Source organism: Carassius carassius, chromosome 39, assembly GCF_963082965.1.
Source record: "Carassius carassius chromosome 39, fCarCar2.1, whole genome shotgun sequence".
Lineage (NCBI taxonomy): Eukaryota > Metazoa > Chordata > Actinopteri > Cypriniformes > Cyprinidae > Carassius > Carassius carassius.
The window spans coordinates 28,023,402-28,040,433 of record NC_081793.1 but is presented as its reverse complement, the minus strand read 5'-3'; the positions used below and the strand labels follow the sequence as shown (position 1 = coordinate 28,040,433).

The following is a 17,032-nucleotide window of genomic DNA, read 5'->3' as shown; positions in this document are numbered from 1 at the left end:
GTTTTACCTTAAAGAAGTACTTCACTTTCAGAATGAACGTTCGGTCATCATTTACTCACCCTCCATTTGTTCCAAACCTGTCTGAGATTCTTTCTTCTTTTGAACAAAGATGATATTTTGAAAAATGTTAGTATACAAACAATTGATGGGCACCATTGACTTCCATAGTATTTTATTTTATATTTTCCTATTATGGAAGTCTATGGTGCCCATTAACTGTTCAGAACATTTTCATGAATTTTTATTCTTTACATGAACTACTTTAATCCAAATGTGATAATTATCGCTGCCTCTGATTTTTTATTTGGGGGGGGGGGGGGGTATGACCTTGCAAATCACATATTTTCCTATAATCTTCTTAGCATAAGTCTCATCCTGCATTTTTCTCATTAAATATCCTGTTTTATTCAGAGAGACATAATACATAGCATTGCCTATTAAGAGATTATACAGCATGTTGATTTTAACAAATTTCTGACATATATTGGTTTTGTACAAATGGCATTCAAGAGTTTTTATAATTTTTCTATACATGCAGCATTTCCAGCTTTTATATGATTAAGCTTTTGCTTCAGTTTATATACAGTTCATTCACACCCCTCCACACACAGGACACTATTACAGTAAAAATAACAAAAATAATATAAACACACACTCCTCTCACTGCTCACGAGGTCAGAGACCTGAGGGTTATGGGTCCGTTCTCTTGGATTGACTCAAGAAGAAAATGAAGCAGAATGTGTCAGAAATAACAGGACAAATTGATTGGCAGCGTAAATGCATTCATTCGTTTATATATACAAAACTCAAAAAAGTCAGAAAAACAAAACTTTTGATTTTACTGCATTACATTTTAGTGAGAAAGCTTCAAGTTTAATTAAATCTGTGTGAATGTGTTCAGTTTGGAGAAATGGAGTCCGTTTTATTGAGTTGATTCTCTCGGTGTCATTAAATTCTCTGGATCTCAAACAGCTTGACATCAGTGTCGTACCAAACAGGAGGATCCTCGTTACTAAAACAAGAAGAACAAGATAATTTAATTCTGTTTTATGAGATGTTAGCCACATTTCAACATATAAATGCATGTAATGTTACACTGATCAAGTCCTAATGTGTGACTTTCTAGGCAGTGTAATTTTGAGTAGTGCCCACATTGTCCTGCAGAGGGAGACAGAGCGCAGGACTCACCGCAGGTAGATGATGCCCCACATGTATGTGCGGAACCACAGAGCCGTGCCCTCATTGGCCTGGTACTTGCGGATGAGGATGGGATGAGGAACCGGCAGCAAACCCACCAGAGTCCCGTGCTGCAGAAACTTCAGGATCTCAGACTCATCCGTCAAACCTCTACAAGAACAGCAAGAGCATCCGCTCTCAGTCAGGGGAAAACGTAAAGTCTAACACTTCCTTTAGGCTTCAAAACTGCAAGACCACATTGAAAATCTGGGATCTAAATATATTTTAAACCTGGCATTTAACAGACTTCTAAGATTGTGAGACATTCCCTAATAGAATGATATAAAATGAATATATCAGATTTCGTAGCAATTAGTCAAATATACAATGCACTTTACACACCTCAAATCATGCTGAAGAACAGTAACATGTTTCTGATCATACTATTTCTCAAAAAAATGTTTACATAATTTTTAATTAAACCATTTGCATTGAATTACAACAGAAGCATTCTTACTAACGTTCTTAGATGTTTGGATCCTTTGTGTACATTTAGGTGATGCCATTTTTGTTGAGTTTCATGTGTAAAGTATTGTCAGAATTGCCAGGGTCCTCAGTATTAAATGATAAATATGTATCTCACTTGTCAATGCAGATTTTCTCCACCTGAGGCACCAGCACCTGCAGGAGTCTCATTATAGTCTGCAGAGGAAGTTTACTCTTCCAGGAGAGGACCTGAAAGAGAGCATGCAGAGATTGGATGTTTCGGAGAGGAAAACATATGTGATTTTCTTTCTTTCAGTCTATATAAGGTCCACACACTCATTGGTCTATATTTGAGGATCTATGACTGACCCAGTCCGTAGTAGGAGTCCAGTCTGATGAAGAAAACACTCGTTTCTGACTCCCATCACAATCTCTGGTTTCACACTTCTAAGAAAGAAGAAAATTATTATTATTTTTTATATATATAACCAGAACGAAGTACTGTAGATTAAATGTCAGGGTCATCAGATGATGCTGTACCTTTTCATCTTCACCTGAGGTCGGCTCAGTGTCTCTGACTCGTGTCTCAGAGCTGTGATCTGATTGGTCGTGGGTCGAGTCACTCTGCTGCAGTGAGAGTGTCGTTCCGTCCTCAGAAACCTGTGAGGTTTCTGTTAGTTTATCAATGCCTACAACATAAACAAAAAAAAAAAAAACCATTTATTTTAATGCCATTTCACAGCAAGGCCATTTTATGGCAAGATCAAAGTGATCTTACAATCTTAAAAGTCATACAAATAACAAAAATGAAGTAAAAAAGAAGATAATAAATCAACAAATAAGCTGTAACATTACTAAAACCAGCAACACTAGCAGTTTCCATCCAGATTAATCTTGCATAATATTTCATAATAAAACATGTCCAAATTTAACAAATGTTTCCATTGTTCTGAGCCAAAATTATGACTTCCTGGAAAAACTGTTATTATTAAAACTTAAAGTATTATTATCATCACTAAGATTAAAATGATTCAAACTGAGAAGCTACTGCGACTGTTATTTCCTACATAATAATGGTGCCTGAGAATGTGCAGATGAAATGCAAAGCAAACACTGTCATGTTATCTTGTGTGGCATGCAGTCAAGTGAGATTTTTGGGAAGGTATTAATACCAAATCATTTTGATGATAGACATTTCAGAATGACTGAAACAATATTTGAGACGGCTGGTTCAGGTACAGTATTTAAATCACACGATCTTTAGTCACATGAGTTTCTTATTTTTTAGCACATCACAGAATTTATTCAGTAAATGTGTTTTCAAACTACAATAGTTTATGCCCATGTTTCTGTTCTGGATAAAGAAATCATCTACCTCAATTGTGTGCATATGTTATTATGCACATTTTAAGATTTTATGCACTGGATACATCATTTCCATCCAGCTTTTTTTAATGCCATATCCCAAAATTTGCATAGAAATGTGGATGGAAAATACTACGGTCTAATGAAATTGGGTTACGCACGTGGCATGGCCTTCAAGCTGGCATTCAGAGTGCCTGTTTGAACTGGTGTGGTTTTATATGGGGCTTCACTACAGGCAGTGTTGCAGGGGTTGTTGGTCTCCATGAAGACGGCATTATGGGTGCTGTTGCTCCTGCTTTTCCTCTGCAGGGCTTTCTGGATCGAGCTGACGTCTGTAGGCAGGTTAGCCAGCTGGTGAAAGAGGTTGCGTTTGCGGATGATGCCGTACACCAGGTTAGAGTTACCTGATTTTTAGAGACAGATGAATACAAATGCTTATAAGAATTACAATAAACATTCTCTACAAATATTTGAATATGTTTGTGCAGTCTGTGCTGCAAAGTCCAAAGTTGAAGGATTGCATACCGAGGGTTGCTGCAGAAATCATGTTATATGATACAATTATTTGCATTCAAATAAACAAGAGTTTTGCTGCTTTACTTTCATATCTTATTTGTCATTTGTTACCCTGCAGCACAAAAGCAGTCTTGAGTCTCTGGAGTATATTTGTAGCAATAGCCAAAAAACATTGTATGGGTCAGAATGATTGATTTTTCTTTTATGCCAAAAAGATCATGTTCCATGAAGATTTTTTTCCCCTACTGTTAATATAATCAAAACCTTTTGATTAGATATATATATGGCTAAGAATTAATTTGGACAACTTCAAAGGTGATTTTCTCAGTATTTTGATGATTTTGCTCCCTCAGATTTCAGATATTCAAATAGGTATATCTCCGACAAATATTGTCTGATCCTAACAAAGTTATTTATTCAGCTTTCAGTTGATGTATAAATCTCAATTTCAAAAAATTGACAATTAAGGCTGACTTTATTTACAGCAGCGATGAAGCTACAAAAGCTACTTACCATCAAACTGGTACTGAATGATGTTGTTAAAAACTTCTAGCAAAAAGAAAACCAGGTGATGGTTAACAGGTGAGAAGAACAGGAACCATGGGCTTGAGAAAACCTCTAGCAGATGTAGTAGTTTGTTGGCTGCTACCATAGACAGACTTTTCAGGTAAGGAGACACTGAAAGAACAAAAGCAGTGATTTATCAGGAAGTGAAAATTTATTTATATGCATGTACATTTCCGTGAGTAAACTCGCATACCATTGACTATAATAGTGAGCAGACAGTCATACAGGGGCTGAAGTCGCTGATGTCCACTGGTGATGATCTTATGGAAAACCTGTCAATCAAAAAAAATATTTTGCATTTTAATGCTCATGCAATCAATTCTTAAATCGTATTAGCTTCACCAGGAATGCATTAACTGAAAAGATGCACACATTGAATGCAAAGCAAGTTGCTTCTTCCAAATGCATAAATGCAAAATATTAATTAAGGAAACATTAAGCAATTGTGATGCACGCTCCGTGAGTAAGACTGGACAGCTTTGGAAAATCGAAAACTTACATTAAATTTTGGGTCTGTTCTTTACAAAAAGCTATAAATAATTTAAAAATGCATGCAATTTTGTACACAAGTCATATAGACTACTTTAAATTAGCTTTAATTCAATTTTGTTTGTGGCTTTCCAATATGATGCGACAAAGGCACATGACAGTATCTGTGTTCATCTCACCACTATCAGCAGGTCAGCATGAGTCCCAGCGAACACTGAAATATCCATCGGCACTCGCACACTGTATGGTTTATTCAGACGCACCCCAAAATTCCTCTCTCCACTTAACAGCAACAAGATGAACACGCAGATATGCACCAGACCGACACGTGCTGCAAACAGACGCATATACTGTACACACCTACACATATGGCCATTATCATCACACCCAGTTTATAACTATAAGACAACACTAAAATTGCACTTCATATTTAACTACAAATGTCTCTCAACGTATGATAAATATAAATGTATCTTGTACGTATAGGAGGAAATGCTCCAGATACTCACAATGATTGGTGCGAGCGTCATTCAGATAGAATAGAATTGGTACCAGAATATCCAGCACATCACTGCTCTTCAACACATAGAACAGGAACTTCTGAAACACAGAGATGGAGAAATGCGAGTACAGAATTACATTTCTACAAATTACATAATTGTAAAAATTACTGAAAAATATGAAAATATTTTTATCAAACAAAACATTTTATTTCATATTTAATTTCATTTTACCATACATTTCATAAAAAAAGAATACAATAAAATAAATTATATAAAAAAGTGGCACCTTGTTGAGGTCACAGAGTTTCCAGAAGAGCACCAGGAGCTCCTGATGAAACTGGATTTTCTTGCAGGAATGGGGCAGGTATGTCTGCAGCAGGGGGTTATTGAGCAGCCGGCTGATTCCTCGCAAAATTAAATGAAAGTCCTACAGGCGGGTGTTATTAGAAACATATTATGTGAGGATACGGATCATTTACAGTGTCTAAAGGACTATTAGATGTGTAAGGTAAGAGTTAAGGGCATTTGCACTTGTTTTGGGGTGGTTGTGAAGTGTTTGTGTGTCTTACCTCTTCTCTGTGAATTCGAGACAGGTAGTTTACAAACAGGTTTTCGCTTCTTGTCGTCTGAAACATCATGAGGGAAAATCTGATACTCAACTTGAGCGCATGAAATTCTGAGCGATCATAGTACTGAACACAGGTGAAATGTACAAAAATTATGCTAATTTTTCACACAAGAATGACTGCTTTTGAAGGCTTTTTAATGAAATGTCAATTATTTTTATGCGTAATTTGTTAATGTTTTATTCAGCACTGAATCAAACAAAAAAGGACAAATTTTGTATTTACTATGCATTAATTGTGCTTACAGTATCATGCATGTTACATTGCAGGACTACTGCATGTTTAATTCATTGAGCAGAATGGAGTTATCACCTCGTAAATAAATAGTCTATAATAAATAGCATTTTTAACTAAAAATTAATTTTACTGATCAAACAGAATGTTCCCTTAACATCTGCAAAACCTTTTTAGAACTTAAAAGAAACATTCGGAAATAACTAAATGGAAACATTAGCAAAATGTTCAAATAACTTTCAAACCTTCAATACGTTAATTTTTTTAAACGTTCAGAGAACATTCAGAAATAAAACTTAATCTTAGAAAAACATTCTTAGATTTTTTAAGCTGCGATACTATTCTGCACAGATTTGTGTCTTGTTACCTGGCATCCCTCAGCAGTTGTGTTCTTGTTGTAATCAGCAGAGCAGGTGTCAGTGTTGGTGCTCAGGTTCGGGCTGGTGTTGGAGTTATCGACCAGCTCTTGATCCAATGAAACAATCAGAGTCTGAAGCGCCAGCTCCGCTAGCATCCCCCTCTGGTCAGAGAACATCAGGTGATTGTACGGGACGCCGTACCCCACCGGATCATACGCACATACCACGTTAAGAAGAGAGGTGAAGAGCGGCAGGGCATGTCTGACAGAGAGAGAGAGAGCACAAACTTTAACTGCTGCATCACTAACGAATGACAACAAATGAGAGCATGTGTGCTTACCGGTTTTCTCTAGAGCAAAAGAACGAGACCCAGGGGTTGAGTGTGTGTGTGTCAGATGGAGACTGGTACATTTCTTCTGAGAAACACGTCAATAAAAGCTTCAACAACTCTGCCCTGAGAGTGAGGGAAAGAGAGTGAAAGGCATAGAAAAATAAATCAAGTATGCAATAAATTGCAAAAACATTTATAAAGTTTCAAAAGATTTCTATTTTTTTTGAATGCAGTTCTTTCTTTTAGTTAAAGAAAATGGGAAAAAAAATCTTTCAAGGTTTCTAACATTTTAAAACATGTTTTTAACATTAATAATAATTAAGTTGTTTCTTGTGCAGAAAATCAGCATATTAAAATGATTTCTGAAGGATCATGTGACACTGAAGTCTTAAGTAATGAAGTTGAAAATTCAGCTGCGCATCACATGAATACATTACTAAGAAATAAATGATTTTAAAATGTACTCAAATAGAAAACAGCTGTAATATATTGTAACAATAACTCACAATATTACAGTTTTTACTGTATTTTTCATCCAATAAATGCAACTTTAATGAACATAAGACTTTTGACCCCAAACTTTTGAATGGTGGTGCTGGTATTTATTTAAATAAAATAAAAAATAAAATAAAAAAACAGTTATTTTTCCCAGTGCAATCAGGAGAGAGAGAGAATAATAATAATAATAATAATAATAATAAAAAATAAAAAAAAAAGTTCAACTTTTAGAGCAGTGGTTGACTGACAGGTGGGTAGGCAGTCCTAAATGTTTGTCATGGACACATCAGAATTGATTTTATTTATAATACAGATGTAATGCGGTCACTTGCAAACTACTACCAGCTGTAAGGTACTGTAGGTCAGAATGTATAATTAGTACATAAGAGGGACAGGGCAGTATGCAGCAGGCGGATCTCTGACCTGTTGGAGTCATGGGTGTGATTGAGAGGCGGAGTCTGAGCAAATCCAACACCTGCTTCCCAGATGAACTCACAGCTGTCTATGGACTGGATATCAGAAGGCCCATCCTGAACACACACGTAACTTATGTCAATAAAATAAATTATATTAATTTATTTTCCCACATGTAGATGGACAGAAATTGCGTTCCTGCTTAGGGTTTCTCAAACTGGTGTTTCACAAACCCCTGCAAGATTGTTAGGGAAATGATGAAAACCTAAGAATTAATTAAATTACATGTAAAAGTTTTTAACATCAAAATAGATTCAGCGGACAAAATTCATTGCGTGATTCTCCAAAAACATTTGGAAATCACGCAAGGAACAAAAATACTGATAAAATAATTACCCTCAACGCAGTGCAGTTTAATTTGGATAAAACATATCTGCCGAATGCAGAAGATGTAGATGTCCATTCACATATTCTACAAATTTCTTTGTGTTGTCTGTGCAAACATTTGAGACTTCTGTGGCTTTACTTGAAAGAGCAACTGTTTTGTTGAATGGTGGTTTTGCCAATTTTAGAGAGGGTTACCGCACTGGTCCTGCTGTGGCTCTCGACAGTGAAGTCAGGACAGAAAAGCAGATCAGATATAGCTGTGAGGAGAGACTCCGCCAGCGGCCGTGTGCTTTCGTCATCGCTTTCATCCTACATCAACACAGGAACACACCAAATCAGTCCGTCGTACAACAAAGAAATCATGTTTTTAATCACAAAAGCAGGAAACTCATGCATTCCTTTTTTTTTTTAAACAGTGCAAACTTCAAGACTTCAATCTCGTCTGACAAGAGTTTGAGGAGCTATTGGCTTTCATAAGAGTTTCGCTCACACAATCACTTCATCAATACACTCATTCTGCTCCCTTCATCTCTCTAATCACAGGATATTTAATATGTTGTCGTTCTTTGAGAGAGACACAATCAGAGCAGTGTTTAGGCTGGTAACAGGAGACTGTAAAAATGCACAGCAGAACAAACCCGCTCTTACACAAGCTGCTCATGTTTAAGTTCGTGCTAGGCAAAGCTTTGCTGTGTATCTTCTTAAAACCTGCTTGCACAGCTCGTATTCAGCGGATGTTCTGGGAGTGTGTGCAAAGATTGCATGCTTTACTTGCATTTTGGAGAGGCAAGAACTTTATTAACCACTTACCACAGTCTTGCCCACTTTTGGTACAGTGGACCAGAAGAATCCACGCCAGTCTGGATCCTCGAAGATATACGGCAGAATACGAGTCAACAGACGAATGCAGCTCAGTACAGTCTGTCTGTCTCTCTCACACACACAGCCTGAGTCGGCGTTCAACACGAGCCTTTCCACCGCCTGCAAAACACACACACACACACACACACACTTGTTTTCCAAGCAAAATATATTCATTTTATTTGCATAAACTTTCAACTTTTCATGCTGCAGTGGTTCATCAAAATTCAGTCCCAAAACATAAATGCAACATACGTGAAAGAGACTAAATATATAATGCACAAAAAAAGTATTTTAGAGACAAATCTAATTCACAGAACAAATAAGAATCATGAGAATCATATATTTTTTCAATATTTTTTTTTCTAAAAATAAATTCCAAAATATGGTTTCTTTACTAATAACAATTTTTTTCTGATATTTTTATGTATCTCTTCCAAGTCAAAACAGACTTAAATGAGTGAGTGAGTGAAGTGACATTCAGCCAAGTATGGTGACCCATACTCAGAATTTGTGCTCTGCATTTAACCCATCCGAAATGCACACACACAGAGCAGTGAACACACACACACACACACACTGTGAGCACACACCCGGAGCAGTGGGCAGCCATTTATGCTGCGGCGCCCGGGGAGCAGTTGGGGGTTCGAAGCCTTGCTCAAGGGCACCTAAGTCGTGGTATTGAGGGTGGAGAGAGAACTGTACATGCACTCCCCCCTCCCACAATTCCTGCCGACCCGGGACTCGAACTCACAACCTTTCGATTGGGAGTCCGACTCTCTAACCATTAGGCCACGACTTCCCCCGCATGCATGCATGCATGCATGTTTACCCAAGAGTCATATTATTAAAGTACAAAACATTTATTTTGTAGTATATCATAAGTCCCCTCCCATGCTGAGATCACATGACCATATTTTTCTCATCATTAACCTCCACTATGGGACACAGGCTGTATGTACCTTGTAACAGAGGGTTGCCAGATTGGACGGAGACTCCTCTCTCACAGCACGGATCTCAGCAGCAGGAACCAGAGCAAAAATATCCTGTGAAGTCAGGTTGACGTCAGTCCAGAACTGGTCCCAGAACACATCCTCAGAGGCCTCTACTGGCTACACAAATCACACAAGGGTGCATTTTTAAAAGTCAAAACTAAAAAAGGATAAATGCATTGAGATAAGATAGTGACATCTTCAGTCTTTAGACATCTTCTTCTGTATCTACTTTATTTCTCAAAAATCTAAAACTTCTTTACGGTCCTAAATGCTTAATTATCACACAATATATATATTTATTATTATTATTATTATTATTATTACCATTCTTTGTTTTAGGAAAGGGTGTTGACATAATCATGGCGATTAGGCTACTGTAAATCCCTCATAAACACAACGTTTTTACTGAGAAACATTAAGCAGGTCAGCTTCAACTTAACAATATGAGCATCAGCTGTAAAAGTCAATAAGAAACGAGAAAAGCATGTAACACGAACAAACAGCATGACTTTTGACTGCACACAGCTGTCATGTTTAAAGTTTTTGATTCTCTCTATGCATAGGCTCTTTCTGAATAAAATGATTACAAACGTAATTTAATATTGAAAGAGAGTTTAAATGTCCAAACGAGTGTATAAAGTTTAATATTATTAGATATAATAAAAAAAAATGCACCAGGCGACAGTTTTCCATCTGCTACACTTTAACAGCGCTTCTGAACTAGATTAACCCTTCACAAATGCTCGTAAAAGTCACATAAAATAAGCCTGACCTGTGTTTTGGTTGTAAGTTGTATCACCGCTTTTCTGAAGTTCAGTTTGGAGTCTGAATTACCCATTTCGCTCGGATCTGTCCACCGCGCACCTGTAGCGCAGGTGAAAACGACGCCACATTAACAATCCTACCACGGCAAAGGCGATGCTCATGAATATTAATTAGGCTGCACCAACGTTGACGTTAACCTGCCTGACGCATCCAATCATGTAATGTATTCATATTTGAGATTCGTTGATTCACCTGCTCCCATGGCGCCCGTTTCAAACGTTAACCAATCAGATTGGACGACTGAGAGAACATCCCGTTACGTCATGAATATACATGAGACAAGGCTTTTAGCCATAGTAGAAATCGTTTGTTCATGACCAGGATGCAAGCAAAGTCTTTTTCCGGGTGTGTAAAGTAAATGTTTGTTCAAGGATTACTCTTTAGATGTCGAGTGCCTTAAGCATTCTGAGAATTAACTTTAAGCTGCTTCTTTAAAGGCGCGGCCTGCACTGAATACAATGGACGATGTCCTGAGAATAAGCGTTTCCTTTATTACTCTGCGATATGGCTTAAGATACTATGATTCAAGTACAGTATAAACATACAGTAAACACACAATGATATTTTCTCTTTACCCAGTGGAAGTATTTCTCTTGAAGGTGTTTAACATTCTAAGTGAAAAACCACCTGTTGTAATTGTGGATATTGGTTCCTGCACCATTATTTGAATGGTGCTTTTAGAGTAAAATCTATAAAGTTGTTGTATTTTATATGCTAACAGCATAATTATTGATTAGAACTGAGATGTATATACTTAACTAGAAATGTTGAAGTATTTTGGATGTTGCAGTGTTGGTCATTGCTTTTTAATAATGTTTAGAAGTACAAATATTCCATGTTATCTCATTTAATTTTTAGCTCACGAAAGCTGCTGCCATTATAATTATATAAGAATTAGTCAAATGTTTTTATTTGTTTCGTATGAAGCTTAACATTGTGTGGTTGCAAATGACACATTCATTTTACACTGCAATTTTGGGTTTTTAAAATGTGATTCAGATGGTAATATGACTGTTTTTGCTTTCACATATCAAAAATGGCAAAAGAAGCTGCGTCATATGGCAATATTTGGCCAAATATTACAAGCAAAGTATGTTTAAATGCACATCATTTTCAAATCCAAAATTCATCCAGAAAAATAAGTACATGCTTTACTTGGAACAGTCTTGTTTACATGTGTTCATTCTTACTGTTTATTTTTCTCCAAAACAATTTGTATATAATATCACCCAGCATTTCCTGTGTTTGGACATGTGTGAAACACATATGTTTAAAACTAAGAACTGTAACATGTTACACCCAACACTGAGCAAGAGGAAAGATGATCAGAACAAAAGCAGTCAGCGTATTAAATCCAAGAGGCATCTAAAGCATTTAAAGACCTTGTCTATGTTGGGAAAAAATACTATTGTTTTTCTTGGAAATTTTATTTGGGATATTATTTTTGGGATATTATTATTAATTTTATGTCACGTTATTTGTGCTCACACTTTATTTTTATTGATTGCAACACTTTAAACTTTAACTCCCATTGTTACAACCAAGGACAACCTTTTTTGAGGAAATTAATACATTCCAAGCATGTAAATTATATTACATGATTACTTTTGTTTTTATTATCACTAATTTTATTCCACAGACAAAGTGTGTCCTGTTAGTGGTGTGTGTCTGATCTCCTCATGTTTGGATTAAAAATTGAAAAATTGAGATGCATGTGTATTATATATTTTAATGTGTTGTATTGTCTTTGTTTCTTTGATGACCAGTTGATTGACCAATGGCAACTCTGGTCTTCATAGAAAAGTTTTTTTTCAAATGCATCGCAATATTTTTGTGCCATTGGAACAAGATACAATACATATAATAATTTATATGCAAGATAAATCAACTGTAAAAATAACATTAAGTTTAACATATCAGTTATCAAGTATGTTATTTAATTTTTTTATATGTACATTTGTTGCTAAGAATCTCGCAGGAATCTGATCTGATTTTAGGTAAACATATTCATTATTGTTATCACTGTAATAACAGAGCAACCAGTACACAACAGAACTGCACAATGTAGTAAACCTATTAAATGGCAAGCAAACCATAGCTACAGTCTTGAATAACTTTCAAATGAATTAAAAACTGGTTTAGGTTATTGTTTAGAGCTTACTCTTGGTTCCAGTAAAGGTCCACCCACATGTATTAATAAAGGCACTGATGAGATCCTGAGAGCTGCAGATCATCATCACTGTGTTCAGCTGCTGAAGAGAGAATCTCCCCGAGTTTGTTCTGCAGCAGCATTTAACCTCAGGTAGTTATTCCTCAAAATTTTGCCACATTGTGTTTTTTTTTTTTTTTTCTGGTTGTATGATTTATGGAATAGATGCAATTAAGTTTTTCATAAATGGAAAAACTGACTTGGATTGAAATAATTTCATTATGTAAGAAGTATAGTGTGAAGCAGTGCAGGGCAATGAATGCAAGAACGGTAGTTTACAGAAGTTTCAAGTTTAGTACAGATTATACAAAAAAAAAAATGAATTGCAGAAAATCACAACTGATCATTCAGAGTCAAGTTGTTTTGTTTTTACAGGTCATTTGGTCATAATGAGGTTTCGAATCTCACTTTTTGTATCACTGATTCTGCTGGTTAATGGTGAGTACATTTATAAAAGTTGTCAGATTTCTGTCTCTTTTAAATGTCAGCTGACTGGAAGCTATATTAACTCATGCTTCAATTTTTCATCAACAGGTGAAATAGTCAATGGACAAACTTCAGGTACAACAAAATTCAACCTACAACTTCAAGCAGAATCTACAACTTCCAGCTCTGATCCCTGCTATGATTATAACACTCTTGATGAATACTGGAGAGACATACGGCAAGACGTGTATCAGTACTATGGACATGATGACACTCTTGTTGAATGGAGTGGCTGGTATCGGCTGTATCTGAACGGAGAAAGTGCTCAGATGTCTGAGTGGTGTGTGAGTTATGTGGGATGTGGTGGTGAAACTGGACTGTATCTCGGTGGATCTCATCCAACACTTGAGGATGGAGTGGTGACCCGTGAAGTTTTGGGAAATTATATGTGGTCTAGCCAGTGTGACAACTACACTTCCACATCCATCCAAGTCAAAGCCTGTCCAGGAGATTATTATGTCTATGAATTTGTCAAACCCAACATATCAGCCTCTGGACCTACATATTGTGCAGGTAAAAAAAAAATTACAAAACAAAATTTGTGAATTGTGTCATTTCTGCTGAAACAAAATTGGTGATAATGATGTTACCCAGACCATTCTTGTACCATGCCTGTTCAGTCAGATCCATGTTAAACAGACAATTACATATAGTCTTGCTCCAAATATAACTTTACTTAAACCAGAAGTTGTTGTGTAAAAAAAAAAAAGGTTAGACTGTTTTGGAAAACTCAACCTAGGAATGGCCGACTTGAAGTTAAAGTGAGATAGGGGAACGTATTAAAAAAAAACAAAAACATAATTCACCTGCAATGATATTTATACATGTTATTTATCTCTTACACAAAAAGTGTTTGAATGCATAACTTTACATTTCTCTTTTGGCCATGACAGTTGTTTTCAGCAGCTCCAGCAGTGATCCCTGCCACAACTATGAGTCTCTGGATCGTCCCTGGAGAGCCTCCAATGAAAGTGGAGACTGGATTTGTGATGAACGTTTCTCCTGGAATGGCTGGTACCGGCTTTTCTACTATGGAATGAACATCCAGATGCCAGAGACCTGTGTTAGTTCATACACCTGTAACACATACATCAGTCTGTGGCTCAATGGTCCTCATCCTCAGATAGAGGATGGAGTGGTGACCAGAGAGGTCTGTGGAGGGGCTTATTCGGGTGGCTGCTGTAATTTTAAGACAAACCCCATCAGAGTGAAAGCGTGTCCAGGAAATTACTATGTCTATGAACTTGTGAATCCACAAATCGGATGTTCAGGATACTGCACAGGTAATGTGCTTTTTCTATCTTTCTCTTCCTCTTTATCTCTTACTCACTCCGTCTTTTAAACAAAGTCTTTCAAATTTTTTAAAATGACATAAATTGAATTTATGTCAAGAATGTTCTCCTTTTTTAGATGTCAGCACAATTTCACGGTCAATTTCCAGTGTAAGTCCCGATATAATTACTGGATCCAGCATTACCTCGAGTAAGATATATTTGCCTATCTATCTATCTATCTATCTATCTATCTATCTATCTATCTATCTATCTATCTATCTATCTATCTATCTATCTATCTATCTATCTATCTATCTATCTATCTATCTATCTATCTATCTATCTATCTATCTATCTATCTATCCATCCATCCATCCATCCATCCATCCATCCATCCATCCATCCATCCATCCCTCTTTCTCTTTCACTCTCTCTCTCTGTATCTCTCTCTCTCTCTGTCTGTCTGTCTGTTTTTTTTTGCCAGTGAAAGTGAAATCACATGTTTGTTTGTTAATGTATTTGATTAGTACAGATTTGCAATTGTAAAGTTGCTCATTGAAATATAACTGTTTTTGTCTCTCACTAACACAGATTATGACCCGTGCAATAACTACAACATACTCGACAACCACCGGAGAAGCACACTCAATTACGGGTATTGGTATGGCTTGCTAAATGGACTTGATGACACTCGTGTAGAATGGGACGGCTGGTATCGACTCTTCATAGATGGATCAAGTGCTCAGATGCCTGAGTGGTGTTTTTATTACATGTCATGTGGAGGTTTTAGTTCTCTGTGGCTTGATGGCTCTCATCCTCGTCTTGAAGATGGAGTTGTTACTCGTGACATTTATGGCTCTCGCTATGATCAGTGCAGTTACTACAGATCTGAACCAATCCAAGTTAAAGCTTGTCCTGGAGATTATTATGTCTACAAATTTACCAGACCTACTCTTTCAATCCCAGCTCCTGTATATTGTACAGGTATGTTCTTTGTATTTTATATGCTTTTATATTGAGGTTTTCATATTATTTTTGTCTTGGAATAATTTATTTGGCACTGTATATAATAGTCTTTTTTTCTAATAGTACCTTTCTCTACCCTAATCATCGATCCCTGCTATAACTACACCAGTCTGGATGAGCCTTGGAGAGCCACTGACAACTATTACTATAATAACTATTACTACAATTACATGTGTGATTATAATGTGGAGTGGAATGGCTGGTACAGGATGTTCTCCAATGGTCAGAATACTCAGATGCCAGAATCATGTGTTAATTATGGCATGTGTGGCACTTATAATCCGTTGTCACTCAACGGCACTCATCCACAGCTGGAAGATGGAGTGGTCACCCGTCAAGTCTGTCTCCCATGGAGTGGTTGCTGTGATTACACATCCCACCCTATAAGAGTCAAAGCCTGTCCCGGAAATTACTATGTTTATGAGTTTGTCAAGCCAATGTTTTGTGGAGCTTACTGTGCAGGTAGATACATCTAACCACACACACTTTGTTCACTATTGTGGGATTATATTTTGGAAATGAGTGACATTAACAGAAATCTTTCTCATATCAGATGTCAGAGGCCTTAATGAGACATCAACCACTGGTAAAGTACTGTTCGGTTCCACTGATATTTGTAAAATGCAATTTATTTCTGTGATGCGCAGCTGTATTTTCAGCATCATAACTCCAGTCTTCAGTGTCACATGATCTTCAGAATTCATTCTAATATTCTTATTTGATACTCAAGAAATATTTTTGATGATTATCAATGTTTAAAACAGCTGTTCTGCTTCATATTTTGTTAAAACTGTGATACAGTTTGATATTAAAATGACTGATCCCAAACTTTAGAATGGTAGTGTATACATTCGTGACATGTCTTTTCATATTTTGATAAATGAGTTTTCCACTCTTTTATACACTTGGATTAACTTTATTCTTTACTCTTGGATTGAAATTTTTAATGAATAAATCAACTGCAACTGCAGTCAATGGCCATATTTGTAACAGAATAATTTTAGTTTATACCCCTGTCAATTTATTTGATTCATTCTTTGGTTCTCTCCTTCAGAGCCCTGTGCTGAACTCAACTGCACAGAGGATGAATGGTGTGGAGAGAAAAACGGCGTCTATGGCTGTTTGTGTTACGAGAACCAGACCAGACCAGATTCTTTTGGTGAAGATCATTCAACTACAAAAACTTTTAAATATAGTTTTATAAGTAATTATTATATATATTGTTTTGTTTATTCCACCAATGTTTTGGGTGATTTTTTTCCCTTCTCAGAAAGCTTCTCAGAAAGCTGTGAAAGCAGCTCTGGCTCCATGTCTGTGTCTCGCTGTCAGCTCTTTGAGGCTGGTTTTCCAGCTGACGTCTTACACCTCAATGAACCCAGCTGCAGAGGAACAGTCCGGAATGGCA

General features: G+C 36.6%; 2 protein-coding genes across 3 annotated transcripts in view; one reads left to right on the top strand and one right to left on the bottom strand.

Moving 5' to 3' along the window:
• Window positions 1-815: 815 nt before the first annotated feature.
• hid1b (HID1 domain containing b) lies at window positions 816-10,726 on the bottom strand. 2 transcript variants are annotated; one of them, XM_059531441.1, is made up of 19 exons: window positions 10,580-10,726; window positions 9,775-9,924; window positions 8,762-8,932; window positions 8,147-8,260; window positions 7,574-7,680; window positions 6,662-6,775; window positions 6,330-6,582; window positions 5,672-5,728; window positions 5,389-5,529; window positions 5,109-5,199; window positions 4,779-4,930; window positions 4,304-4,382; window positions 4,057-4,221; window positions 3,189-3,431; window positions 2,203-2,351; window positions 2,032-2,109; window positions 1,820-1,911; window positions 1,189-1,347; window positions 816-1,012 (listed from the first exon to the last, which is right to left on the bottom strand). In XM_059531441.1, exons 1-19 carry the CDS (start codon window positions 10,643-10,645, stop codon window positions 949-951), a joined length of 2,445 nt encoding a protein of 814 aa, XP_059387424.1. In that variant the 5' UTR covers window positions 10,646-10,726; the 3' UTR covers window positions 816-948. The 2 variants fall into 2 exon arrangements, with proteins under 2 accessions (XP_059387424.1, XP_059387425.1); XM_059531442.1 differs by having other exon boundaries at window positions 2,032-2,106.
• A 2,083-nt stretch (window positions 10,727-12,809) lies between these two features.
• The window catches only part of LOC132121714 (alpha-tectorin-like), a 67,317-nt gene continuing 63,094 nt past the window's right edge, over window positions 12,810-17,032 (top strand). Inside the window, 7 exon segments of the mRNA XM_059531435.1 lie at window positions 12,810-12,934; window positions 13,217-13,279; window positions 13,376-13,840; window positions 14,221-14,610; window positions 14,738-14,809; window positions 15,193-15,585; window positions 15,691-16,089. Coding sequence (XP_059387418.1) covers window positions 13,231-13,279; window positions 13,376-13,840; window positions 14,221-14,610; window positions 14,738-14,809; window positions 15,193-15,585; window positions 15,691-16,089 — 1,768 coding nt within the window. The 5' untranslated portion in view covers window positions 12,810-12,934; window positions 13,217-13,230.

Excerpts from the sequence above, each read along its gene's own strand:
- hid1b (XM_059531441.1), bottom strand. The coding sequence starts at position 10,645 with ATGGGTAATTCAGACTCCAAACTGAACTTCAGAAAAGCGGTGATACAA. Across the intron at positions 4,222-4,303 it reads GCTCACTATTATAGTCAATG|TGTCTCCTTACCTGAAAAGT; the intron begins GTATGCGAGTTT and ends TTGTTCTTTCAG. Across the intron at positions 3,432-4,056 it reads CATTCAGTACCAGTTTGATG|GTAACTCTAACCTGGTGTAC; the intron begins GTAAGTAGCTTT and ends TCTAAAAATCAG.